The following is a 27,715-nucleotide window of genomic DNA, read 5'->3' as shown; positions in this document are numbered from 1 at the left end:
AACTCATACAATAAAAACTATATTTTGGAAAGTGTTTCACAAAAAAAAAAAAAAAAAAAAAAGAGCCTGTATGAAAGACTCATGGACATGGACAACGGGGAGGGATATGATTGTGGGAGAGGGGGTGGGTTGGGTGGGGGAGAGAAATTGGGGGAAAAGGGGACAACTGTCATTGAAAAACCAAAATAAAAAAATTAAAAAAAAAAAAAAAAAGATCAGAAATGACCCATCTACTTGAAGCTTTATAGTGTAGTGGATAAGAGCAAGGAATATGGAGCCTGACTACTTGTAAGTCCCGCTTTGACATTTACTAATCATGTGACCCAGAGCAAGTTACTTAGTATATTTAATTGGAGGAAATAGTATTACCAATTCCATAGAGTTGTTGTAAAGATTTAATGAGATAGCATTTGTTAATGCTTAAATACTTTCTGAAAATAGTAACTTCTGAAGAAGTATATTATATACTAAAGGAAATAAATAAGTAGACAAACAGAAACATCATCCACCTAATTTTCCTTGGTACATGTCAAACTAATAATATTATCAGTAACAGAATTTCTGGCCTCTGATGACTGTAACTGTTTATTCTCCTAAAGTTGTTACATATATATGATATATACGTATATATGAAATATATATATTTCAAGCTCAGCTAGTTTTCCTTTATCCAAAATATTCCAGCCTCCTTGTTATTTATTACATGCAACACTAGGAATGCAACAGGAACTCGATGAATGCCTGTGAGATACATTAATTTCAATATTTAAAAAGATGTATTGATCTTAACAAATTTCATACTTTTGTATATTGATTACCTTTTTGAATTTTAAAAAGAAAGATTATAACAAAAATCCAAACAATGCACTTCATGATCAGAATCCTGTGATTCTGGATGCGTATTTTCCTAAAGTAAATTTGTGCATTAATGATTTCATTAAGTCTGAAATCCAACTGCATTATTCATATTAATAATTTATACTAAAATATGGATTACATTAAAATTATGTCATAAAATATACATGAATATCATAACTGATGGCTGGAAATAATTAGTATGTGACACACACAATAAAATAGGTTTCTAGATTGTAGAAATAGATAATAATGACAATAATAGTACTGAAAACACAACAATGATATGTTTTGTATTATCCTTATTTTACATATGAGAAAACACAGGTACAGGAAAGTAGAGTGTCTAAGGAGGTAGAGATAGTGATAAATGAAGTCAGGGTTTGAACTCAAGCCACAAAAGGAAAACAGTTTATATTGTGAAAATGGTGTTACTTACTTTTATCATGTTTTTTTCAAAAGCACTTGGAATGAATAGTTGTGTGTTCTCAATAGTCATATTTAAGTTTTAATAATTATAGTATCTAAAATATTTAACAATGTAATTTCAGGTGTCATCTTTATGAAATATAAATAATAATTTGATAATGAAAGATATTTTGTGACTAGCTTAATAATTTTGATATAGTTCCCACCTGTACAGAGAACAAAATAACAGTTGAGGAAACCAGAAATGAACTAAACATGTTTCCCTACAACCATGAAAATATTATGCATTTTATTGTTTATCAGTGGTTTATTAAAAATACAGAATAAAATAGGTATACATACTTAACATAAACATAAAATTTTTATAGGACTGAGTTTCAAATCGACTCTACAAGATATTGAAGGCAAGATAACAATGGCCAGACATCCATGAAAGCCATTGTGTCAGATACAAAAAGGCAATAAGCAAAACACTTTATTTAGTTGTTTTCTTAAAAAGCCAAACCTCTGACCTCTCTGCTCATGCTGCTGCCCTGTCATTGCTTTTGCTGCTCCAGAGCTAAATTTTCTTCTTCTTCTCTATATTGTCTAGCTTCTAAAAATTTTTGGCTTCTATTTTCACTTAAGTTATATTGCTTCACAGTCCTACTGCATTTCCTGTTGTTTGGTTTGTTTGCTTGTTTGTTTTTGCTTTCTAATTTTGCACATTGCTTTTCTGCAGTTCTCCTATACTTTAATTTCTATTGACCCTTAAGATATAGAAGTAGAAGGGACTCACGGACATGAACAACAGGGTGGGGACTGACTGTGGGAGAAGAGGGTGGGCGGGGCAGGGGAGAGCAATGGGGAAAAATTGGGACAACTGTAATTGAACAACAAAAAATAAAATAAAATAGAATATGAAAGAAAGATTGGAGTGGTAGAAGAACCAGGAGTGTATCATGGAGGAAAAGTGCAGGAGAGAATTCTAAGGAGAGGCTGACCAGGCTTGCAAAACAAAGCAGAGATGTTAAAGAAAACAGTGAGCAGTAATGCAGGAAAGTTTTGGGCCTGAGGTTCAATGATAATAACAAATAAATCTCTTTTGAATAAAAAGGAAATAGAGAAAATATATGATTGGGACTATTGATGGTGTATAGAGTGTTGCTAATGAGAATAACTTGTTTTCCTCATAGCTTGTTAATTAGGACACTGATGGCAATGTTTGCGTTTGGTGGATATATTTGGTAAAGCAGCATTCTCAAAGAATGGCTGTCCTAAAGCATGACATAATGCAAGGATGAGTGGGAAAATTCCAGTCTCATTAGCTTAGGAGTCAGAGATTGAACTTTAATCTAAGGGTTGCTAATTGAAAACCACGCACCCCCAAACCACAAGGAACCACAGAAGGAGGAACCACAATATCAGCACACAAATCTCCCTCAAACCTGACTCATGAATTAAGTGTCTTGGCTGACTCTTAAGTAACCCATGCATAGAACAAGGCACTAGGGAACCTGGTGAAAAGCAGGAAGGTAAACAGTTAGATAACTGCTGAGCAGATTTCAACTGCTGCCTGTTGCTGGCTAGACAGAATTTACAGTTCAAATTCTACCATGAGAAATTGGCTTTGGAGTAAGCCTCACCTTAAGATTAAAGACTGCAAAGGATAAGGAATATACCTCAAGACTAAAGACAGTAATAAAAGAACTACATGGCCTAACAAAAGGTAAACCAAAGCCTCTAAAACTCAGAATAGTTAACCAATTATTTAAATGGCTTTTAAAATAAAATTAAGAAGTGGCAAGAGGAATATAATAATGTTACTAGACATATAAAGAAGAAAAATGTAATTCAAATCAAGCAAAAATTAAAAACAGTCAATTGATGTAGACCTACACATGACTCAGATGCTAGATTTAACAGGTAAGACTTTTAAATTATTATTAAGACAAGAAAAATGTTGTTATAATAAGTGAAAAATGTACAATCTCAGCAGACAAATTAAGCCTATTTATAAATAAATAAAATTTCTAGAATTAAAGGCTAATACCTGATGTGAGAAACCTACTAAATGGGCTTAATAGTAGATTGGAGAAAGTCTGTGAAAGGATCAATAAACTTGAAGACAAATTAGTAGATAATATCAAATCTAAAAAGTAAATAAATAATAAAGTTAAATTTTAAAAGCTTACGGAGCATTGTTTGTCTGTGAGGAATATCAAATAGTTTATTAGCATGTATTTGGAGCCCCAAAGGAGGGGAGAGAGGAAAATACAGAAATAATGTTTAAGGAAAAATGGACATATATTTTTTCAAATTTTATTTAAAATATATTGTCTGTGAACTTTATCCAATAAGGCAAGGAAAAAGAAATAAATGTCATAAATACAGGGAAGAAAGAAATATAACTATATCTGTTCAAAGACCACAAAATTTTACACAAGAAAAGTTTTAGTGAATTTTAAAACAAGTTACAAATTGCACAAACTGATCTTTCTACAAAACTTTATTGATTACTGAAGTGAAGGATTCATGTAAGTGGAGACAAATGAATTGGTGGAAGATAATAGAAGTTTAAAATTAGATAGGACCTATATGGTCAATATATTTGCTACCAAGTCACCAAGGTAATCCAATGGATATAAAGAAAGTCTGCAATATAAATTGTTCAGGAATAGGTGGGTATATACATAGAAATAATAAATCCTGAGCCCTGCCAAATACACAAAATTTATTTAAGTATTTATTAGAGTCTACATAAAATTAAACTCAAAGTTTCCAAATAAATCTTTGAGACTTTGTGATACTCAAAGACTTCTTACAGAAAATTTTAAAAAAACAAAAACTATTCATAAAATAAAAAATGATAAATTAAACTTCAAAATCTCTTTTTACCAAAAGTTATCAGGAATAAAATAAAAAGGCATGTTACAAAATGGGGGAATATATTTAAAATGCATATATCTGATAAGTGACATATCCAGGATATATAAAGAATTCCGACAAATCAATTAGTCAAATAACCAAAAAATATATAGAAAAGCTTGAACAGACAGTTCATAAAAGCAAATATACTAATGTTCAATAAATTCATTGAATGCTGTTAAACAACATTAGTTATTAGAGAAATATTACCACAAGATAGCTCTTTACCCATTAGAATGAGTAAAATTAGGTTAATATCTTATTCTAATACTTGCTCCCAGCCATCCCAAATATCCTTCCCTAGAAAAATAAAGTTGATTACCTGTGTGTACTTCTAGAGACATTGTATGCATATATAAACATATAGTTGGTTTTCCTTTTTAACATAAATAGTAGCATACATTATATGCACTTTTATTTATTTGGAGATCTACCTATATTAATACATGAAGAGATTGCTCATTTATTTGTAGACTCCTAATGTCCCAGTCAGGGGCTTCAGTTTAGCACTATTAAAATCATTTAACTATTTGATTCATCTTCAATACCAAAAAACTATTTTTCTGTTACATTTCTCTGCCCAGGCATCATCTGATATGTACATGAAAAACATGATGGTAAATTTAAGATAAGCAAAAGATAACAGATAATGGTACTATCAGTACTGTGCTGTATAAATGAGCTAACACCCAAATAGCATATGATATCTAAAAAAATAATTATAACATTCCATGCTTATTAAATTTAAAACATGTATAAAATAAAAAGATTTCCTATTTGTTTTCAGTATAATCACAAGGAAAGAGTATGACTGCTGCAGATATTTCAAATGAATGAATAATAAAGAAAAATATAGTCATAACAATTAGACAACAATATAGTTTCAAGCAGAATTTTTTGAAACTTTCAAAAGAGGAAGAGGGAACAGATGCTGTTGTTTCTTTATCGAAGTAACTCAAAAGTAATACAAATTTCATTATAAACTCTTTAGTTTGTTTTATGACTTATTTTTTCTTTTATATTCAATCTTCCAAAACCATATTGTTAGTTTTTTTCCCTATTATCTTAACATGATTTATTGAAGGGAGTGAACTTTTCTTCACTTTTAAAAAATCATACCTCCATAAGGCCAGTTTTCCTTCAGAGTGAGAACTGATTTTATGGAGGTCGGCAGAAGTGAAACAGCTGTATGAATCAAATCTCCATTCAGGAATGTGCAGAGCTCTTTGGCCAACACTGTCAAGTCAATGGTTTGTATATTGTTCCTGTGAATGAATCCCCAAGTACCATGCCTGAAATTAAGCAGTGCTCAAGTGGCTTAAAAAGCCATAATGTGGGTATTTTTTTAAACTGAAATTCATTGTTTTCAATTTTTTAAAAAATCTAATGTGTAATAACTTTTAATTGAAAAAAAACAGGACAAGCACATAAGAATAATTTTTAAAGTAAAGGTTATCTTCTCCCCAATCCAGTTCCCTGTTTCACTTGCCCCTTTCTCTAGAAGCAGCCACTGTTACAAATCTCTTGGCTTTACTTCTTAAATGAGTCTATTTTTCGTAAACAAATGTATACTGTTGATAACAATAAATATAATTAAATACACTGTTGCAAAACAATCTTAGAAATATATGCAGACCTAATAATATAATTTAAAGATCAAAACCATAATTTCAAACAATGTGTTTTTTGCTTCCTGTGCAGCGCAACTGTCCTACCTACGCATAGTACAGTACACTCAAAAGTGCGCTATACAACGCAAGTGAAAGGGTCTAAGGCATTGTTTTTAAATCAAAAGTAGTCACCTGGAGGTTCTGAGCTTAAAAGAAATGCCTCACCACAGGCTTTCCTCCCCTCCCTTTCTTCCTTAGATGGAACTCAAGCCCTGGCTCATGATCCTCTTGGAGGGACACAGGAAAAGATAGAAGTTATCTAGGCACTGTTGTTCTGTATCCAAAAGAATACCTGGCCCAACACATGACATGAGTTGGAGCAGAGCTGCTATAGAAATGTAATTCTCCTTTAACTCCTCCATCTAAATCATCAGAAAGCTTCCCTTCACTAATTTAAACAAATTTGGTCTTTGACCCCTAGAGTTAGAATTAACTTCAACAACTCTTTCGGGTAGTTGTAGTATTGACTGTTAGATGTATGTCAAGTAGCATAAAATGCAGTGCTATTTCAAAACAGATCTTCAAATAATACAATGTATGCCCAAAATCTTAGTAACAGTCTCTTTACCCCAAGCAAATCAGTAGCATAAAACAGTGCATATTAATGAAATAATGCTCTTTGTTGCATCAAGCTTTGGCATCTAATGCCATTGTGATTTGCTGTATTGTTCAACCAGTTGCAACACCTGTGAACGTGCTTCCTATAGAACTTCAAACAGCTTCCAATAAATACCAAATGCTTGAAAGAGTTCTCATGTGTATAAGTAAGAATTTTGGCGGGTCTGTGATTTTTTTGTTACTTAATAACCAGATCAGTACAATAGTTCATAAACCAATCAGTTGCTTAATGATCTTTCTGCAAACATTCAAGTCTGACAAGTTGAGATACTACAGAAGACTTAAAAAATGGTATTTGTTCAGTTTTCTGGGAAAAAGAGCTTTAACAATATAGTGAACACCTTTTAAATAAAATTCAAACTCTAAAGTTAAAGCAAAATTTCTAATCAAAACATATTTGTATAATTTTTTTAGGCATTCAAATTTTGTCAAGAACTTTTCACTGAGATAATGTATAACTATTACATATATTTATATATGTAATTAAATATTTACTAATATATAATAATTTCTCTTATAAATTACATTATAAAATAAATTGTTATAAATATTTATATATAAATATATATTTATAAACACACATAAATTATATCTTTATATTAAAATAAATTTCAACATCTTTTGGCAAACAATGTTTAATAAACTGTAACACAGGAAGATATTGTATTGAATAAAGTATTAAAGTGTTTTGGTACTTAATAGTTCAAAAAATGGTTTTATTTAATTGGGACCAACTGGCCTCATTGCTTCTTATAAACTTTGCAATATATATTCAGTAAAAAGGAATAAAAATGAACAGATGTTTCTCCTTAAAGAATGCAGACAAAGATTTTCTTACACAATAAATCAGCTGCTAGTAGATTTCCAGGACACTGCTTCAGGCTATTTAGGTATAACACAAAACAAAACAAAACAAAACAAAACAAAAAAACAAAATGATTTACCTCTGTGTGGATCCAAAATTGATAGAGGAGATTGAACTGAAGATGAACTGCATATACTGAAGGTGGTATGAAGAGGGCCAGGGGAGTGTAGAATATCTGAAAGATTAAAATTTTTTAAATTTGCACATATGATTTTTCAACATAACATATACTATTAGTAATGATTCAACATCCAAATATATACCTACGCAAATATATCTTATTCTTTTGCAAATTTACCTATTTTATATATTTCATTATCATGTTTGACTTTGCAACATTAATTTTCTGCATGGTGATAAAGTTGTAAACATTAGAGTTAAGTCCACTAGACTTCTTTTTTGCATTTAATGTTGTCTACTTAAAATACCATAGGTGGTGTGTTATTTCCTTAATTTGAAAAGGTTGGCTGTGTTTACTGAATATAAAGAGCATTTCTATATACACACAAATACTTGCTTTCTTTAAGTAAAAGAAATGTAGGATCATATGCCTGTATGCTTTGACAGCTTTCACACTCTGGCATTCTTAGGAATAAAATGAAATTATAAGAAAAGAGTGATTTCATATATAGAGAGGATAAAAAAAAACTCCTTCAAATTTGTTTTTATGCAGTTGATTGCGGGCACAATATCTCCTAATTTTTTCAAACTTAGCAAGGAATTGACATAGTTGAAACAAATTTTAAAGTTTAATATTTCTTAACAGATGGAAATACCTCTGCCTTAAAAAACGATACACACACACACGCACAAACTATGTTTAAACCACAGAACTGGTTAGAATCAACTAATAAGCAAAATCTATTGTGTTCTCCTGATGACTTTGATCCCCAACAGTGGTTTCATGTTTAAAAGAAAAATCTTACTAAACAACCAAACAGAAATTTTAAAATTTATATTCTGTACTTTGTAGAGTTAATATTTCCAAAATTCTAGGTACTTAAATAATATTTCCTCTAAATATTAACATTTCATTTCTATATTATTTTAAAGGTCTTGTTCTCAATTAGGCCAAATATTATTTCAACATAATTTAGTAATGATTACACATTAAGAATTAGGTATTTCACAAATTCTTCTAATTTTTGTTTTTAACCTCAAGTCATCAAATTTCAACTGTCATAACAAACAGCATTAGTTTCATTATTTATAACCATATTATTAAGCAATGAATGAGATTAGTGAGTCACAAAAGTATTCAAGATATCCACATTTAAGCCTTGGTTCCACTACAGAATCTCTCCGTAATATTCATAAAGTTCTTAACCTTCAGCTTCCTCAAATGAATTGTGAAAAGGGGAAAACCATTTGAAATCTAGCCATCCTTTTGGCTCCAAAAGATCTGTGATACTGTAACATAAATTTTGGAATATATTAAAATAGTTCTCTTACAATAGGTTAATAAAAATATTTTAAACACACATATATGACCTATGATATAAGTACTCTGAGTGAAGGAGTGTTTTGGAATCGTTAAGATGTGAATAAAAATGTAAAACAACTTAACTTGGATGCTTAATAAATAGTTCTGTTTGGAAAGAGAGTGCATGCCAGATGAATATTCATAGTTCATTATTATTCCCCAAAGGGTAGAGAAATAGTCCTTTGACATAGTAATAGCTATGGAAAAGGGGGTTCTGTGGTCAAATACATTGTGAACTAGTGAGTTAAACAAGTGGAGTTTCTTTCCTGCAGAACTTCTCAGAGTCTTTACCATACTACTGTGCCGAAAGCCTATTCACCTATAGAATATTTTGTTAATGATTTCCTCATAGGATTAGGCTTCAAGGGAAAAAAAAATCTAATAAAAAACTGTCTCAAATCTTACAAATCGTTACATATAATGATGATCTGATCATTAGAAAAATTAACTCAGCATGAATTCCAGAAAATCATATTTCTAAAAAGAAATAAAGAAATAGACCAGGGGATAAATCACATGAATCCCATGAAATTTAATTTCTTGTTATTAACAGAGTATTGCAAAAACAATCTCATGATACAACCAAGGTTCTAATTTCCAAAGTTCCAAGCAGCGTAGTAAATGTTCTCCAGGTCTGAGAATTATCAGCTTCTCTACATCCAATCTTTGCATTCCTAATTCTTCTGTAGTTTTTAAAGCCAATTTAAATGCCCTTTCCATCAGGAAGTCTCAAATGGTACTAATCTGACAGAAAAATGTCTCCTTCCTTAATGTCCAAGTCTCAGTCCCTGGGCCAGGGGACATTATGCTATTTTCCAAATATATCCATTTCTGCCTTGCGTCTGAACCCATGCCATTCCCACTTCAAGGCTCTATGGCCTTAAGTTACACTGTCTACCATAGGTTTATTTTATTATCTTTTGATAGAAGTCATAAAATAATAGGGTCATAAAGGAGAGAAACAACCCAGACCTGTGTGTGAGGAGGAAATGGGAACAAGCCTAAGGGAGATCTCAGGCTAATGTAGAAAAGAGATGAGTGAGTTTTCTTCTGTTCCTCAAGTGGAAGAGGCAGGCAGGGGTGTGTGAGGGGGCATCATGAAGCAAGAAACGATGTGGCATTTAGGGGGAACTACGACGTATTTCAGCATTGCTGGAGGTGTTGGGGAATGTGGCAAGAGATTGTTTTGGACCACGGCACTCATACATAGGTCCCAGGGAGTCTGTGAACTCTCTTGATACCACTAAAAGAAAGTGTGAGCTTGTGCGCATGGGAATATGTGCAATTTTCTGAAGAAACAGTCCACAGCTTTCATCAGAGAGTCTGTGGTGAAATAATTTAAACATCAATCAAACCAGGGAGAAAAGCCTTTTAATACCATTTTGAGGAGCTTGGATTTATCCTAGGCCTTGAGGGAGCTGTTAATGTTGTTTTTAAGCATGTAAGAAATATAAAAATGAATTTGAAATTTGTTTTAATAGCCCAGTGAAAGATCATGCACATTTAACCACAGCCGTTGTCATAGAGGTGGAGAGGCAGAATACATACAAAAGATCTAAGGATTTGGTAACTATTTAAACATAGAAGATTAGGGGGGCAAGAGTATCAGAAGACACCCAAATATCTGGCTTGTTTGTCAGGTGTCACCAAGACCTGAACAGGAGGAAGAATAGGTTATAAAGTTCAACTCAGAAAATGTCTTGTGGAAGTGAGGAATGTCTCAAGGAAGCTGTTGAGTAAACCACTATGTTGTGCAAATATCAGTTGAACTACAAATGACACTGGATTTGCAGCTATGGATCAGTGGGGCAGTCGGTCTGGTATCCAGACCTAAGTAAGTTTTAAGATTCACTCAAAGAATCTGATGGAACAGAGGTAGAGATTACCTCTCTCTTTCCCTGAGAACAACAAAGGAGAGAGCTGGAGGCATTCCTTAAAATATATATTAACAGTTCTGGCTGGTGTGGCTCAGTGGATTGAGCACTGGCCTGTGAAACAAAGGGTCACTAGTTTGATTCCCAGTCATGGCATATGCGTAGGTTGTGGGCCAAGTCCCCAGTTAGAGATGTGCAAGAGACAACCAACCACTCATTGATATTTCCCTCCCTTTTTTTCTCCCTCCCTTCCCCTCTCTCTAAAAATAAATAAAATCTTTTTTTAAGTAAATAAATAAAATATTTAAAAATATGTATATTAATATGAGAGACATTAAGTTATTTATGATGTATTTAGAAGAAGCCATTGAGAGAAAGAAGGACAAAAGCCAAAAACATATCATCAGACAAAGCCCAAGAAAAGAACTAAGATAGATGCGAAGTCACCAACCTAAGGACCAGAACTGATGATGAGATGTGAACATTATCTGTAAAAGAATGGGGTAAGAAAGCATGGGAACTCATGAGTTCACAAATCTTAATGAAGATATCTGAACAGAAACTGAGAGGTGGAAAACCAGAACAGCTCACATTTCTCTGTGAAGTTTAAAATGTGTCATCCATCGACAGAGAAGGACAGCCTTGGAGAAGAGAGCTTGAGGAGACTAGAATTCTGGAAAGGTTTCCTCTCCCAGGTGGGAAGAGGGCTCGTGTTTCCAGTTGGTGGCGCAGCACAGACAACTAAACAGTGACTGGAAGCTGTATACTGAGGGGCACTAGGCTGCCCAGCTGGGGCTGGAGAACACCCACTGTGCTCAACAGTCAGGGTGTGGGAGGGGAGTAGGTGGTGACCGGATTCAAGCAGGGCGTGGGGAGTTCAAAGCAGATGTAACAGAAGGTCAGGGGCTGTGTTTTCCAGAGTCTCGAAAATGAAGCTTTCAGGGTGGATGAAGTAGGAAATAAAACCAGGAAGCATGAAAAACTGGGGGAAAAAGCAGGAACTGAGAGAGGAGAGCTGTCCCTGAGCAAGCTGCTAAGCAAAATGGTTGAAGTTAAGTGAATAATTACTTTAAAAGAAATGAAAAACAACTGAGCTCCGGGATTCATGTCTATTTTATTTTAACATGGTAGTTTAACTTTATTAATATTTACAGTTCCATGATTCTATTTTTTTTAAAAATAATGTTACTTTAGAGAATTTTTCTTTTTCGGAATCAATAAACTGAAGATTCTTTAAGTCTGTGTTCAGTAGTGACACAGAACCAAATCTTCAGGTTTCAGATAGAGAATACTGATCTTGATCCTTAAAACACATCTTAAATTGCATGTTTGGAATAAGTGTTTTTGTTTCTTCTTAGGAAGTACTTATCTTTAAGGGTCAGCCCAGCTTCCTGTTCCCATTTCTATGAGTGTCTCCAATTCTTCTTTTCCCATTTCACCTTTTCATACATCCTATATGCTAGCCATACTCATACTGTTATGTGTTGAATTCTGTCCCTCCCAAAAGACATATGGGGCCCTAAACCCCAGTATCTTAGAACATGACCTTATTTGGAAATAGAATGATGGAGGTAATCAAGTTAATATGAGGTAATTAGGGCAGACTCTAATCCAATGACTGGTGTCTTTATAAAAAGGGGAAATCTGGATACAGAGACAGACATGCCCACAAGAAAAAAGCCATGTGCCAATGAAGGCAGAGATCAGGGTGATGAATCTACAAGCCAAGGATCTCCAATAATTGCCAACAAACCATCAAAAGCTGGAAGAGAGGCATAGATCTAATTCTTCCTAGCAACCCCTAGAAGGAGCCAACCGGGTCAACACCTTAATCTCAGATTTTCAGCCTCCAGACTGTTAGACAATACATTTCTGTTGTCGCCGAGTTTTCAGTACTTTGTCATGGCATCCCCAGAACACTAATACACATACCATACATTTTATTTGTCATTTCCTAAATTCATCATATTTTTTCACTCTTTTGTATTTTCACAGATATTCTCCTTATACATATTGTTTCATTTACAACCCCATCCATAACAAAATTTTACTCTTCTTACAAATTGGGGTCAAGCATCATTTCTTCTTTGAGACTTCCCTTGGTAATCAGAGCAGACACTTCTCTCTAAAACTTTAATAACTTGTATTAGGCTGTTGACTTGCTCAAATCCTTCCAAGGAAAGAAGTCACCTTAAGAACAGAAGCTCATACTTTCTCTTTATACCCCCTACCTCTGCCACCATGACAAGTCAAGACTTCTATGGAAAAAGAAAAATGACTGAGTGCACATCTCAAAATAAGAACAAAAACATGTAAAAGGAGTTGAATATTTTAGCCAGGTATATATTGTTTAAAAGTGACAATAAGATGTTGTTTTATATAGAGCTCTTCACTATGATTTCCCTTATTTATTCTTCATTATATAGTCTACAAATGGCTATCGAATTTCTGTAAAAAAAATAAAAAATCAGAGAATAATTTAATTTTCACTAAATTTATAAATTTCTTGCAAAGCTACAGAATAATTTCATCTTCCTGGTGCATGCTAGAATTAGGACTTTGAAACTGATCAAGACAGAAACCAGCAGAGGGCTTCATTTATTTAATATGTAGACATCAAATTCATCTTCTTAACCATTTTTGAGTGGTGAATGAGAAAGGAAAGGCATCCCTTGGAGTTCTGAATCAAGGTCCTGAGAGAAGTTTTGTTTCTTTACTTCATGAGGTACTCAAGGCATGCTCTTCTTCTGTGACATTAGAGTTATGGGAATTTCATCCCCAGTGCATTTGACTGCATTACATCAAAGCTGTTAGTGTCTTGTGTCTTAATATTTGTTCCCATTTGACTTTATATAACTCCAACTCCCACATATTGAAAAATATTCTTTGCTTATGTAGTTTGGCAGGAAGTATGATGTAATAAAAAGATCTGAGATTTCACTAAATGTTCCTCTGTGGTCTTATATGTAATATAAAAACAATATTATACATGTGAATCATACTTGATATAGTTCAAAGAATGTCCACACTCATTAATTAAGGTGATCTTAAAAATAACAACATAAAAAGGCAGAGAAAATATTAATTGCCCCACTTCATGTACAAAATCACTGTGATTGAAACATTAATTGATAGATTTAGAGTGGCAAAGCTAGTCAATAACTAGGCTACAGCTACAATCCAGACTTTTTTTTTTTAATATTTATTTATTTGTTTGTTTTATTTTATTTTTTAGAGAGAGGGGAAAGGAGAAAGAGAGGGAGAGAAACATCACTGTGTGGTTGCCTTTCACTCACGCCCCTAACTGGGGACTTGATGTGCAACCTAGTAATGTGCCCTGACTGGGAATTGAACCAGCGACACGTGGCTCACAGGTTGATGTTCAATCCACTGAGCCACAGCAGCCAGGGCTAATCCAGACTTTTTTATTTTTAGTAAATTGCTATCTACTGTTTCTAAATGTAATTAATATATTTTTAAATTATGCTAAAAAATCATTATATATTCACATATTTTCTTTTCTAACAATATTAAAGGTTTAAAGTTTTCATTAATTGGTGTTAAAACTATATTTCTTCCAATGGTGATCAAAATTTACATATTTTTAGATTATCAATGTACTATAAACATAATTTACTGTGTTTATTATAATCCCAACCTAGGAAATAAAACTATTTTAATGATTGAGAGATACTACAAAGCTAAAAAAAATACTCATTTAAAAATTAGTTTTTTAAACTAATTCATTTATCATTAATTTCCTATGCTTTCAAGAGAAATAACTCAGCTCACTGAATGTAGATAACTTACCATTTCTCATTCAATAGCTTCATATATGACAAATATGTTAAAATATATTTATTCTCACAGAAAAATAACTCATCTATGCTTTAATTTAGTAGGACCTATTAAATCAAAAATATTTAAACAAATGACAGATTTAAATGATTTTATACATTATGCCACTATCAGTCTCATATTGGTCTTACCTAGTTAACTAGCAAAATCTTCCCTTTGACAAATTGATTTTTTGAGAACTATAAATCTTTTATTTCATGCAAGCATGTAATGTACATTCATAAAACACTGACTATAATAGGTATTTTATATACAGCAAAGTATATAGCAGTGAACAATGGACTTCTCTTTTTTAAAGTTTACAGGCTACATGAAAAGCACTGTACAAAGTAATAGTCACTATAATTGAGCTATGCAAGTGTTTCATGGAACAAACAAACAAAAGCAACCTTGGCAAAGTGAAGAAGGCATCTATAAAAGAGGAATGATTTGAATTTTGAAGGATATAACAATCAGAGGTAAAGGGAAATAATTTTCCAGGCAGACATAACAGCAAGTATAATGAAGTATCAAGGTATTATGATATATGGACTAAAAAATCAACATAGGTACATTACTATTAGCTAAATGCCACTAAACACCGCATTTTATTTACATTTTACTAGTATTTTGTTTTGTTTTTTATAACATTCTTTTTCTGTTTTAGAATCTTGTCAAGGGTGCAACACTCGTTTTAGTCTTTATGTCTTATGGCTTCCTCCAATCTGGACAGTTTCTCCAGTTGATCCCTTGTGTTTTATGACCTTTATACTTTAGAGAACTATTAGTTAGGAATTTTGTAGCATGTCCCTCAACTTGGGTTTGACACATGTCTTTTCTTTGGTTAGACTGGGCTTAGGATTTTAGTGAAAAAGACCACAGAAGTGAAAGGCCATTCTCATTATATGCTATTGAATAGTACATGTTATATGCTATCAAGAAGACATTCTTATAACAATTTATCAAAGGGTAAATGCTACTAACAAGACATTTCAAGGATATTAACTTCGATCTGAGATTGTTTGCCAAATTCCTCCACTCTGAAGTTACCCTCCCACCCCACCCCACCCTCCGGCCCTTTTCCATACTCTTTCTTAATAAAGGACCTACTAAGTACAGCCCACAATCAAAAGTCAGGGTAGGGAGGCATTAATCTCCATTCCTAGAGGGGAGCAGTTTCTACATATGTTATTTTTAATTTTCAAGGGAATTTCTCTCCCATTTATTTATTTTTCAGTCATTTATCTATATCAGTATGGACCAATTTAAAAGATATTTATTTTATACTTTGGTTTATAATGCCACCGTATGTTATATATTTTGTTTTTTAAATTGTTCCAGATTTTGGCCATTGGGAGCTCTTTAAGTTGGCTCCTGTATTCCTTTGACACATCTCATTCTTTTATTTTTCAAGCACTTCTATAGCTATGTTTTCAATATACAACTGCAGCATTAAGGTATTTCATTATAAAGTTGGCAGAAAACAAAATGTTAATCCCTATACTGTTATATATTACATAATATCTATGGGTCTAGACATATTTTATTATTTGCAAAGTGCAGAGACTATCATGTTCAAGGCATTGTATTCATTAAGATGTCCAATAATAGATTGAAGTAGCGTGCAAAACTAATAAATGTCTCACTTAAAATGGTACTTCCTTAAAACTGCAGCTCTTCTTGGATGAGTCATGTTAAATCTAAACTCAAAAATGGCTTAAAAGTGCAAAAGGTATGTTTAAAAATTCTTAAAATTTGCTTATCTTTCACTACGGTGAATGACAGGTTGCCAATTTAATTTTCATAGTGTTATCAAAGAAAAGGCCTCTGAGCTTAATTTTGCTTTTCATGTCACAAGTCAATTTTTTCTCTAATGACATGACCTGTTTTATTTTTTTATTTGTCTAAAATACATTGTTACCTTAGTTAACTACCAAACTGTATGCCTTATGTAGTAATGCTGATGAAAAGAATCTTACAAAAGAGTCAAAGAAAATAATGAGGACCGATTGCTCTTTGACTTGAATCTCTAGAAAGACCTATCACAGACCCTAAAACCATCTATGCTTTCTTCAAACAGACCCACAAATGCTAGAAAAAAATCCAGGCTGATTTACAATCCCAACTTCATTTCTCACATGGCAAGTTCTCAGAATCCATCCCCTCCCCACCCCCTGCTTCTGCAAAAAATTAGTAGCTTGTGATGCATTCCCAATGCTCATTTCCTTAACCAGCATATTTTTCTCTGTCCTTGGTGACATAATATGAAATTGCAAAGGAAATTTATTCCTGCACACTATAGGTGTGAACCTACATTTCACTTAGATTTTCCTTAATCTGTAACTTTGGATGTTCTGACGTACCAGGGGGGATGACACAGTGAAACCAGAATAAAGATAAACTGGGAGCAATATGTCGGAACTCAGTTCCAACCAGTAATGTTCAATACTGTATGATGTAGTGGGCTCCTCCAAGATGTTTTTGAAGCTTTTAAGATGGATGATTTAAATATATTTTCTCCAAGATTTCTTTTAGTTCTGAAATCTTGATCTGATAAAAGTTTTCCTCTGATAATTCCCCAGATGATAAATTCACTGACTGCATTGATTTCCCTGGATGAACTTGAAATATAACTGCCTCCTTTCATAGATGCTTTTTCTCCCAAAGTGCAACTATCAGAAGTTTGAGTTATCCTCATGGAAAAAGAAATGTATAAATCAGGAGAGAATAAATATTTTGAGATTATTATTTTAATCAATCTATTTTGTACAGAATAATGCAATTTTAATGCCACTATTTCTTAAGAAAGAAGGGTGGGTAGCAACCCTTTTTCCATCAGAGGCCTGTTCTTTGTTCCATTCACTGGAACTCTAGACCAGCCTTGAGCTAAGCAGCAGTGAAACAGGTAGAATTTTCTTCTACTTTTAATCATTCAGGGTTTTCAGCACAAGCTATAAGAGGTGAAAATAAATATGCATATATAACCCTTCTTTTTCATCTATACTGTTTAGAGCTATGTTATAGACTAAATTGTATACCTCCAAAATTGATGTGTTGAAATCCTATGGCTTCATACCTCAAAAACTTATCCCCAAATTCCTCATAATGTGACCCTGTTTAGGGTCATTATGGATCTAATTAGTTATGATAAGGTATTAATGAGGCAGGGGGGGCTCCTAATCCCATGTGACTGGTGTCCTTATAACAGTAGGAGAAATTTGGACACAGATACAGGGAGACAACCATGTGAAGATTGGAGTTATGCTCCCCAAAGCCAAGGGATTATCAGAACCTAGGAGAGAGGGCTAGAATAGCTCCTTGCCTAGAAACCTCAGAGGGACCATGGCCCTGAAGATATCTTGATTTTAGACCTCTGGACTTCAGAAATGTGAGACAATACATTTCTGTTGTAAGCAGCCCAGTTTGCTGTACTTTGTTATGGCAGCCCTAGGAAATTAATACAAGCTATAACTCAGGTATACAGAATTGGGAGCAGGGGTAGATTTCTTTTAACATTCATTTCAGTGATTATATTAGTACCATTCTGCCTTATATATTTGCTTTGCCTATTCTGCTCTTTGAGTTAGAACAGATGCCAATAAGTATATTTACATCAGTTATGAGGCATCTGGTTCCATATATGGGACTTAATCACTTACTAGTTGTAGAATTAACCTCATTGATCTTCAGTTGCCTGATACTAGTTAACATTTAATCTAGCACGAGATGTGCCTATTTGTGATCAAATTAGGTAAAGCCATGGTTGATGTGATTCAATGAATTGAATGCTGGCTTGAGAACCAAAGGGTCACCAGTTCTATTCCCAGTCAGGGCACATGTCTGGGTTGCAGGCCAGGTTCCCAGTTGGGGGCACACAAGAGGCAACCACACATGGATGTTTCTCTCCCTTTCTTTCTCCCTCCCTGTCCTTCTCTCTAAAAAAAATAAATAAACAAAAAAAAAATTTTTAATTAGGTAAGATAAGTGAAAAACAATATAGGAACAATATAAGAGGATACAGTGTTCAGGTTAAGATCTGGGACACTGCAGCCAGGTTAAATTACTTCAAATTTTATTCTTCTCTTTAGTAGTTTTGTGATTAAACTACGGATTCTGTTCCATTACTTAAAAATGAGAGTTATAATAGTATCCATATCTTAAAATTATCATGAATATCAAATGAGTTAATACATAAAGAGGTCTCAGGAGATTGCCTGGCACATGCAAAATACTCAATAAATGGTATCAAAGAGAAGTACCTTGTAAACTAGAAAGGGCCATATAAATGTAAGGTAATTATAATATATAGTTAGTGAATAACTTATTGATAAATGCACTTACAATAAAGAACTCTGACTTTTGACTTCCAGTTAAGATGGAAGCATAGGTAGACACACTTTGCTTCCTTCCACAGCCACAAAAAGAATAAAAGAATTACAACTAAATCTTAAAAGTAAATAAAGAAAAAACAACCAGGACTGTCAGAAAAAATAAATTGGACTGTATGGAAGTCCAACAACCAAGGATTTAAAGAAGACACAATCATACGGACAAGTAGGAGGGGCACATGTGGAGACTGGGCAGAGAGGCAAGGAGAAGTGGTGTGGCACAGAGAGGTGTTGGCAGAAGTGGACTGACATGGGCAATCCTACATTCATGTGTGGGAGACAAAAATCAGCAGCAGGTGATCCCAGCCCCAGGCCCGACCTCACGGCCCAGCGTTCCAGTGCCAGAAAGATAAATCTCCATAACTTCTGAATACAGAAACCAGTGAAAGTTTGGGTGGCAGATGGAACTGCTGGACTTACAGGAAAATTAGCTTTAAGAGTCAGCACGATCTTAAAACATATGCAAATCCACCCATTCTGGGGTTCAACACTAGGGCAACAGCTAGAAGGGTCGGAAGTAGGTGAAGTGACTGGAAATGGAGTGAGTGCCAGGCAAATGTCCAAAAGCCAGCCAACAACATAGTCCCCTACCTCTGCCCTCCCCTCACACAGAACCACAAAGTGGTGAAACATATAGCCCTACCCTGACAATTACCTGAGGCTACACACAAGTTTAGGTGTCTTTTATAGGGAGTCAAAGCAGCTTTACCTAATACACAGAAACAAACAGGGAGACTGCCAATTTGAGGAGACAAAGAAATATGACCTAAATGAAAGGAGAGAACAAAACTCCAGAAAAAGACCTAAATAAAATGGAGATAGCCAACCTATCAATGCAGAGTTCTGAACACTGGTAATCAAGATGCTCAAAGAACTCATTGAGTACTGCAACAACATAAAAGAAAAAATAAAGGTTACAAAACTAAGCAAAATAAAGAAAAATCTACAGGAAACCAACAATGAAAGGAAGAAACTGGGATTCAAATCAATGATTTGAAACATAAGGAAGAAATTAACATTCAACCAGGATAGAAAGAAGAAAAAACAATGTAAAAAAAATAAGGATAGTATAAGAAGAGTCTGGGGCTTCTCTAAACATGCCAACATATGAATCATAGGGATGCGAGAAGGAGAAGAGGAAGAGGAAGAAATTGAAAACTTATTTGAAAAAATAATGAAAGAAAACTTCTCTGATTTTGTGAAGGAAAGAGATATACAAGTTCAGGAAAACAAGTTGGACCCAAAGAGGACCACACCAAGACACACCATAATTAAACTGCAAAGGTTAAAGATAAAGAGAGAATCTTAAAAGAAGCATGAGAAAAATAAGAGAGTTCCTAAAAGGGGTACCCTTAAGGCTATCATCTGATTTATCAAAAGAAACTTTGCAGGCAAGAATGCATTGGTAAGAATTATTCAAAGTGATGAAAAGTGAGGACCAACAACCTACATTATTCTATCCAGCAAGGCTATTATTTAGAATGAAAGGGCAGACAAAGTGCTTCCCAGACAAGGTAAAGCTAAAAGAGTTCACCATAACCAAGCTATCATTGCATTAAATGTTAAAGGGACTTATTTAAGAAAAAGATTAAAACTATGAACATTAAAAAGGCAACCAATTAACAACTATCAACAAACAAACAAACAACCAAAGCAAACAACCAGAACAGGAACAGAATCATAGGTATGGAAATCATTTGGAAGGTTATCAGCTGGGAGGGGTAATGGGGAGAATGGTGGAAAAGGTGCAGGGATTAAGAAACATAATTGGTAGGTACAAAAGAGACAGGGGGATGTTAAAAATAGTAAAGAAAATGGAGAAGCCAAAGAACTTACATGGATGACCCATGGACATGAACTAAGGAGGGGTTGCTGGAGGGAAGGGAGGTACTGGGAAGAGGAGGGCAAAGGGAGAGAAATTGGAACAACAGTAATGAGATAATCCATGAATTATACTTTAAAAATAACTCTGACTTTCTAGCTCAACATGCACTTTAGCAGCAGTATTTTGGAATGGTTAAAAAGAATTAAAGACAATTTGATGAGGGCTATTAACAAGTAGATCAGTTTTGCCCAGTGAATCAGAAGAACCTTAGAACTAGAACTATTTATGGTATTCATTAGTCTTGTCATTTCCCTGTGTGAAAATATTGTAGAGCCAAGTTTTTGTAGAGCATTGCATTAACTGCTCTAATGTGTAGACAAAAAGCAAAGGGTCTAAGTAGAATTGGGTGTGGGGGGCATTCAGAAATAGGACTATTTTTTAAACTGCTTTTAAAAGTTTCTAATAAAGTCTTTGTTTGCATATATTTGAATTGAGATGCATTGTCTGTCCATCACTTCCCTTAGTTGATAGTAAATAAAAATAGCTAGTTCAATGATGAAAGACTATCATTGGAAAGCACAATTTGCTTCATTTTAGTGGCTGTTACTACAGAGGAGAAAGATGGATTTTAGCAAAAACACCTTATTAGTTTACTTGTAGGAAACTGAAACAGCTGAGACTCTTACAAAATAAATTATATTATCACAATGATTTGATTTCATACAACTTACCCAGGAAGTATATATTTGGAGGACAGACTGTCTCAGTGCTGTGGATAGGTTATAGTCCTCAGAACTGTGGTGTGTTTGGTGTCCAGCCCACATAATATTAACCTCTGCAAAACACATAATTTGAAATGAGCCATGAGAATGAGAACAAAGCAACTTCCATTTTTCAGTTATGTAGGCTGCTCTGTTGAGTGAGGAAGAAAATCTGGAACATCTCTGAAAAAGCTGGCCAATATAATTATAATTAAAATAAGCTGCCTCAAATTGCTTTTGGAAGCAAGGAGGATATAAATTATAAACAAATAAAACATTGAAACATAGCCAATAAATATGTATAGTGTATATGATATAATTAAATGCCTCTAGGAAACTGAAATGACTTCCAAAATTTACACTTTGCTAACATAGCACAATATGACAGATCATAAAAGCTAACTGGTAATGTTGTAACAATATAGTCAATGAATGGTGATGATTTTTCAGTATGTGATAACATATTTCTAATTAAAGAAGAATACTCTGATGGGAGAAATTGCTGTATACATTTTGGAATAAGATATTACATAATATTCTTTCCTGATGGCAGTTTAAGTAATCTCAAAGTCTCTCTGTTAAAATAAGAGGCAAAGCAAAATGTTTTTTGTTCCTTGGATTTAAGGCTTCATTTTTACTTACAGGAATATATTAGCTAATATTTACATATAGATTTTTTCTCATGCCTTAACAAAATACTATGCCATTTCTAAAATTGTCCCACATAATTGCTGTCAGTCCTCATAATAAAAAAGAAAATGTAAGTTGTTTATTTTTCATCAAATATTATACAAATTACCCTCCTAATGTATTAAAATTCATATATAGCCCCAAAATATAGTTTCTTGTTTTTTCTATAACAGATATGCTACTATAATGACCTCCTAAGTAGATGATATAGAAGAGAGCAAGCCCACATTTTTCATTCTGTCAATATTTTTCATTTCCTACCAGAATTACAGATCAAAATGCCTCATTATATTTAATTTTTAAAAATTATGTATTTAGCTAAAGTAATTTTTATTTAGTTCTTTGCTACAGATACAAGATATAGAATTAACCATGTGACATGATCATTGTATGTCTGTCAGTACAGATTAGAAATTAAATCTTTGAGGCTTGGATTCATGGGAACTGAATAGTGAACCTAAGAGTGAAAATTTGGGTTTATTTTCTTTGCAGTTACCATATAGCAACAGTTAAAATATATGCATGTGGCAGAATAATTTGTTAGAAGTTTTAATAAAAATTATAGTTATATATAAAATATATACATATATTATACATGTATATAATCTTATATATATTACATATACGCATATTATATATGTAATATATATGCATATATATTTGATCTGGGTGGACTTCTTGTCCATTCACTTAGGAAATAAAAGCTTTCCAGACAATCTGTGTAGGGAGTTACCAAACAAAATTTGCAAAAGAGTTTTGGTAAACAAATAATAGCCAAGAGATAAAAGAAGGACTACATTCTGTAAGAAGGAGAGCATTATGAACAGAATTATGAATCAAAAGCCTTATCAAAAGTCATTTTTATTAAAGTCATGTACCATCAGTTTATATGTAATTTAGGTCTTGATTGGTTCACATTTTAATCATATATAGTAATGAGCCATATATAGTATTTTTACCCAAGTCATTAAGGTAATTCTTCATATAGAAATAAGAAGTACTTCACCATAATGACCTCTAAATTCCCAGAGATAATCAATGAAATAGCCTAGAACCTAAATCTCTGGTTTATTGACTGGCCCATATAGCTACAAATAAGAGAGATACAACAAATCCTGTGGCACTTGATAACTTCAGCTGTTATGTGAAAGTTCATTAAGAAGTAATAAACTTGATGAATCTCCTAAGTCACTTAAAAGTTCTTACCGACTGAGCCTGCAAAGCAATCTAAATACTATTTTCTCTCTAGAACACACCCATTGTTGAACATTTCAGACCCCTTGACTTATAAACTTCATTACAAATAAAATCATTGTCCACCTTGTTGGTCTCTTTGGGATTTATTTTAAAAATTTATCATAATGCACCCATGTTGAGTTTACATGGGAAAAACTAATCAGATGAAGTTAAATTAGATGGTGATAAGATGTATTGAAACTACTTCCTCATAACCTTCACAGAAGCTAATGACGGAACAAAGAATCCACAAAGGTGGAAGTCAAAGACCTGTCTCTTTAGTTGTTTTAAAAGCATTTACTTCCGATCACAAACTGTGTGTAACACAAGCCTTCATTCAATGAAGTGCAGCTGTATAAACAGGGTACAGTAACTGGATCCTATTGCCTTCTCGCTGTCACTTTGCAGAATTGGGGAAAACAAGAAATTGGGATTTTTTTCACAGTCTACATTAAGCTTACTTAAAAGTAAATAAAAGTGGTTTTAAAATCTAATGTATGGAAAATTATTCTAAGTTGTTTTTGTAAATAAAATGAGAAAAAGTTACTGGTGCATTTGCAACTATGTTCATCTTCTCTAGTTTTTGAAGTGATGAATTCTCTGTTCTAAGGAATAAAAACAAATATTAAAGTGAAAAATGATATTATCACAATAAGCTTCTTTTTATAAAAGAATATAAGTTGCAGTCAATAACAATTTTCTTTCCCTATAAGCAAATTATTGATTATACAAGCATATGGTATATTCTTACAGTCTTTCAATGATATAATTAGAAAATACTATGCTGCTTTCCAGAGTAAAAATATAGATTTGTAGAAATACATTTTATTAATACATTGCCCAATTATGCAATTTGGCCAAAAATTAATATTTTATGTCTGTGTTGTGTATATATTATATTTTTAAAAAACTAAGGTATAACTTAGATATAAGAAATCCATCCCTTTTAGTATTCAATTCTATGAGTTTTTACCAAACCAGTATAGCTGTATAATCACTGTCAAAATCTAGAAACAAAACAGATTTGATTACCCCCTCAAAATTTCCCCATTCCACTTTGAGTTGGTAGCAGGCTTACTCTAACATGGCTCCCTGGTTCAGATGATAAGATCCTGGACTTTGAACTGACAATGTAATGGGATGAAACTCTTGCAACCTTGGAAGAGGCGAATATGTTTTGAATGGGGGGACAATATAAGTCATCAGGATCAAGAGAGCCGCCTAATATTCTTGGTATTAGGTTATAGAAAGACAGTGGCTTATGTCTTGGGTGCTTTCTCTCCTACTTTCACAAATTCTGTCTGAGGAGAGTCAGTGGCCCTGTTGTAAGCTGTCCTTTGGAGACCTGTGTATGGCAGGCAACTAGCAGTGCCCCAAACTAACCAGCTAACAAGAAACTAAATTTCAAATACCACAAGGAACTGAACCCTGCCAACAACTACGTAAGTGAATTTTGAAGCAGATCCTTCCCCCAGCTGAGCCTTCAGATAACACTGCAGCCAGCAGGCTGCCTGACTGCTTAAATGCAACCTCATGAAAGACCTCGAGCCAGAAGCACTCGTATAAACTGTCCCAAGATTTCTGACCCACAGAAACTCTGCAAGAAGCCACTAGTATGTTATGAAGCAGTAGATCATTAACACAGAGGTCAATCACCCTCAACCTCATTCTCAAGTCGCTCATGTCCCCCGGTTTGGGTTCTTTCTTATCATTTTGCCTTTTTGAGACTATTATATAAATGAATCGTATGTAGTCTCTTTTGTGGTTTCTTTCACTTTTTTGCTCAGTACTATTCCATTTTAACGGATGTACCAAAGCTTTTGTTTTGTTTGTTTTTATCCACTCAGCAGTTGAAAACATTTTGGTTGTTCTCCTTTTAGGATATTACAAATAAAACCTCCATAAATGTCTAATACTATTATTCTGTGAAAATGTTTTTTATTACACTTGGGTGCAATACCTAGAAGTGAGATTACTGAGATGTATGGATGTTAACATTTAAATAATTAAGAGCTGTTTTCCAAGGGGGGTGGGGTGTACAACTGGAGGCAGGGCATCATTGGGCGGAGGGGAACAAAGGGAAAAGAAATTGGGACAACTATAACAGCATAATCAATAAAGCATATTTTTTATAAAAAAAACTGTTTTCCAAAATTACTGTGCTTTTTTGCATAACCATCAACAGTGTACAGGAGATAAATCTGCTTCACATGTCTGGCAGTACTTGACATTATTTTTATTTATATGTATGTATTCAATAGCATTCCAACAGGTGTGTAATGGTATCACATCGAAAGTTAAACTGCATTGTCATTGTAATAATGGATAATGACAATGATCTCCACGTGTGCTTATTTTTCATCTATAAGTCTTCTTTGAAATGCTTATTCAAAAATTTTAACCACATTTTAATTGGGTTATTTTTTATTATTGAGTTTTGAGAGGTCTTCATATATTCTGCATATAAGTCCTTGTTAAATGTGTGATTTGCAAACATTTTTTCCCATCTCTACCTTGACTTTTTATGTTAACTGTATCTTATGAAGAAAAAAAAATTTAATTTTGATGTAATTTAATTTATATACTTGAGAGTTTTTAAAAATATATTTTAATGTATATAACAAAAAGCAAGAACTATTCGGGAGAAATTTTTCAGAATGGTAAGAAATTTGTAAGTGCCTTGGAACTAAAAGTCTATGTATTATACACCTAAAATATATCTATATAAGTCTCTCATCTTATATTTTGTCAGTTATGGACCTGAAAAACATAACTCTTTAGATTAATCAGAGACATAAACACAGGTCTACAAGGACTTTTTATGGCTATATGATAGCTATTTAATCTTCAGTAGTGGATAGGCCAGGAAGTCTGGAGGCATCTTCGGCGTGACAATGTTACAATCACTCTGAATTTGGAAAATCCTCAAGTTATAAAAGAAAAAAATGTTAAAGGCATATTTGCAAAATGTGATGCTTACTTGGCACCAAGAAAGGCATGTTAGAAACACTTTATGCAATATTTAGCATATTGTGTGGTGACTGTGGAACATGAAAACTGCAGGGTCTTTTAGTTCAAGTTTTTAATTTTATAAATAATAAAAATGAAATTAAAAGGAGAAAGGAAAAAGAGCTCATTAAAGAAGAGAATGCTTTTTAATTCTCTCTCTCAGCAATAATTTCTTTGATGCATTTACTGCCCCCTTGGATATATTTATATTCCTATGTAATTGACATACAATATCCTATAGTTTTAGGTGTATGTAGTGATTCCATATTTATATACATTACAAAATGATCCCCACAATAAGTCTAGTTACCATCTGTCACCATACAATGTTATTAGAATATTATTGACTATATTCCCTGTGCTTCACAATATACCTCTAAGACTTACTTATTTCATAACTGGACATTTTCTCCTTCAGAAATAGAAGTGACTGGGTCCAAGTATTCTCAGATGGCACATACTTGGTAATTTCCAATAAGTAGAAGACATTAAGGAACTCAACACACCCTATTAAATGATGGAGTTAAACCTCTTGAATTGAAACTACTGCCTTATTGCCTCTTATAAGAAATATAACACTAAAAACCCTGGACTAGTCAATTTTTGATTGAAAACAATTGTCACTTTGAATTTGAAGAGTCCAGATATGTGAATCCTTCAAACGTCTGTTTCATCTTTTTTCCAACAGGTAATGATGATTGATAAATGATTTCAAGAAGTTGAGTTTAGCAAACAAAAATTAGTAACATGCTCAAGTTATTGAACTAAAGACTAACTGGGAAGTGTGAATATCACTGAATATGCCTTCAATTATTTTCTTATTCACTATTTGAATTAATTAACAATGTCATCAATTTTCCATCACAACTTTTCTCACTTTCTATAGCAGCAAATAAAAGTGTGATGATAAAATTGATGACATTGCTTATTCATGCAATGAGTATAGATTGATATTTTTGTTGTGTTTTTAATCTGTTCTTTGTCCACTTAATATGAAAACACAAATCATTAATTATATCTAAATTGTCAAATAAATAATAAAAAAATTGATAACGACTGGATCTCCATATTTTTATTCAACATGTTTTGTAAATATCCAGATGTTCAGCATCATAGAAGACAGCCATCAGAAAGTTTAACCAAAATTACCATTTAAAGAAAATTTTTAATTAAACATATTTTTCAATTACAGTTTACATTCGATATTATTTTGTATTAGTTTCAGGTGTATGGCATAGTGGTTAGATGATCATATGCATTGCAAAGTG

The 27,715-nt window shown here is 33.2% G+C and overlaps 1 protein-coding gene across 2 annotated transcripts in view; it reads right to left on the bottom strand.

Annotated features, from left to right (window-relative positions):
• The window catches only part of AGMO (alkylglycerol monooxygenase), a 299,845-nt gene that overhangs the window by 181,136 nt on the left and 90,994 nt on the right, over positions 1 to 27,715 (bottom strand). For both annotated transcript variants that reach the window (XM_090287822.1, XM_090287821.1), the window contains exons 4-5: positions 21,483 to 21,586; positions 7,424 to 7,519 (exon numbers count right to left, since the gene is read on the bottom strand). In XM_090287822.1, coding sequence (XP_090143948.1) covers positions 7,424 to 7,519; positions 21,483 to 21,586 — 200 coding nt within the window. The remainder of the gene's footprint in view (positions 1 to 7,423; positions 7,520 to 21,482; positions 21,587 to 27,715) is intronic.

This window comes from Furipterus horrens, unplaced genomic scaffold (assembly GCF_987537825.1).
Source record: "Furipterus horrens unplaced genomic scaffold, mFurHor1.1.pri manual_scaffold_9, whole genome shotgun sequence".
NCBI classification, from domain to species: domain Eukaryota; kingdom Metazoa; phylum Chordata; class Mammalia; order Chiroptera; family Furipteridae; genus Furipterus; species Furipterus horrens.
The sequence above is the reverse complement of the archived record's forward strand: the minus strand, read 5'-3'. Positions and strand labels throughout refer to the sequence as shown.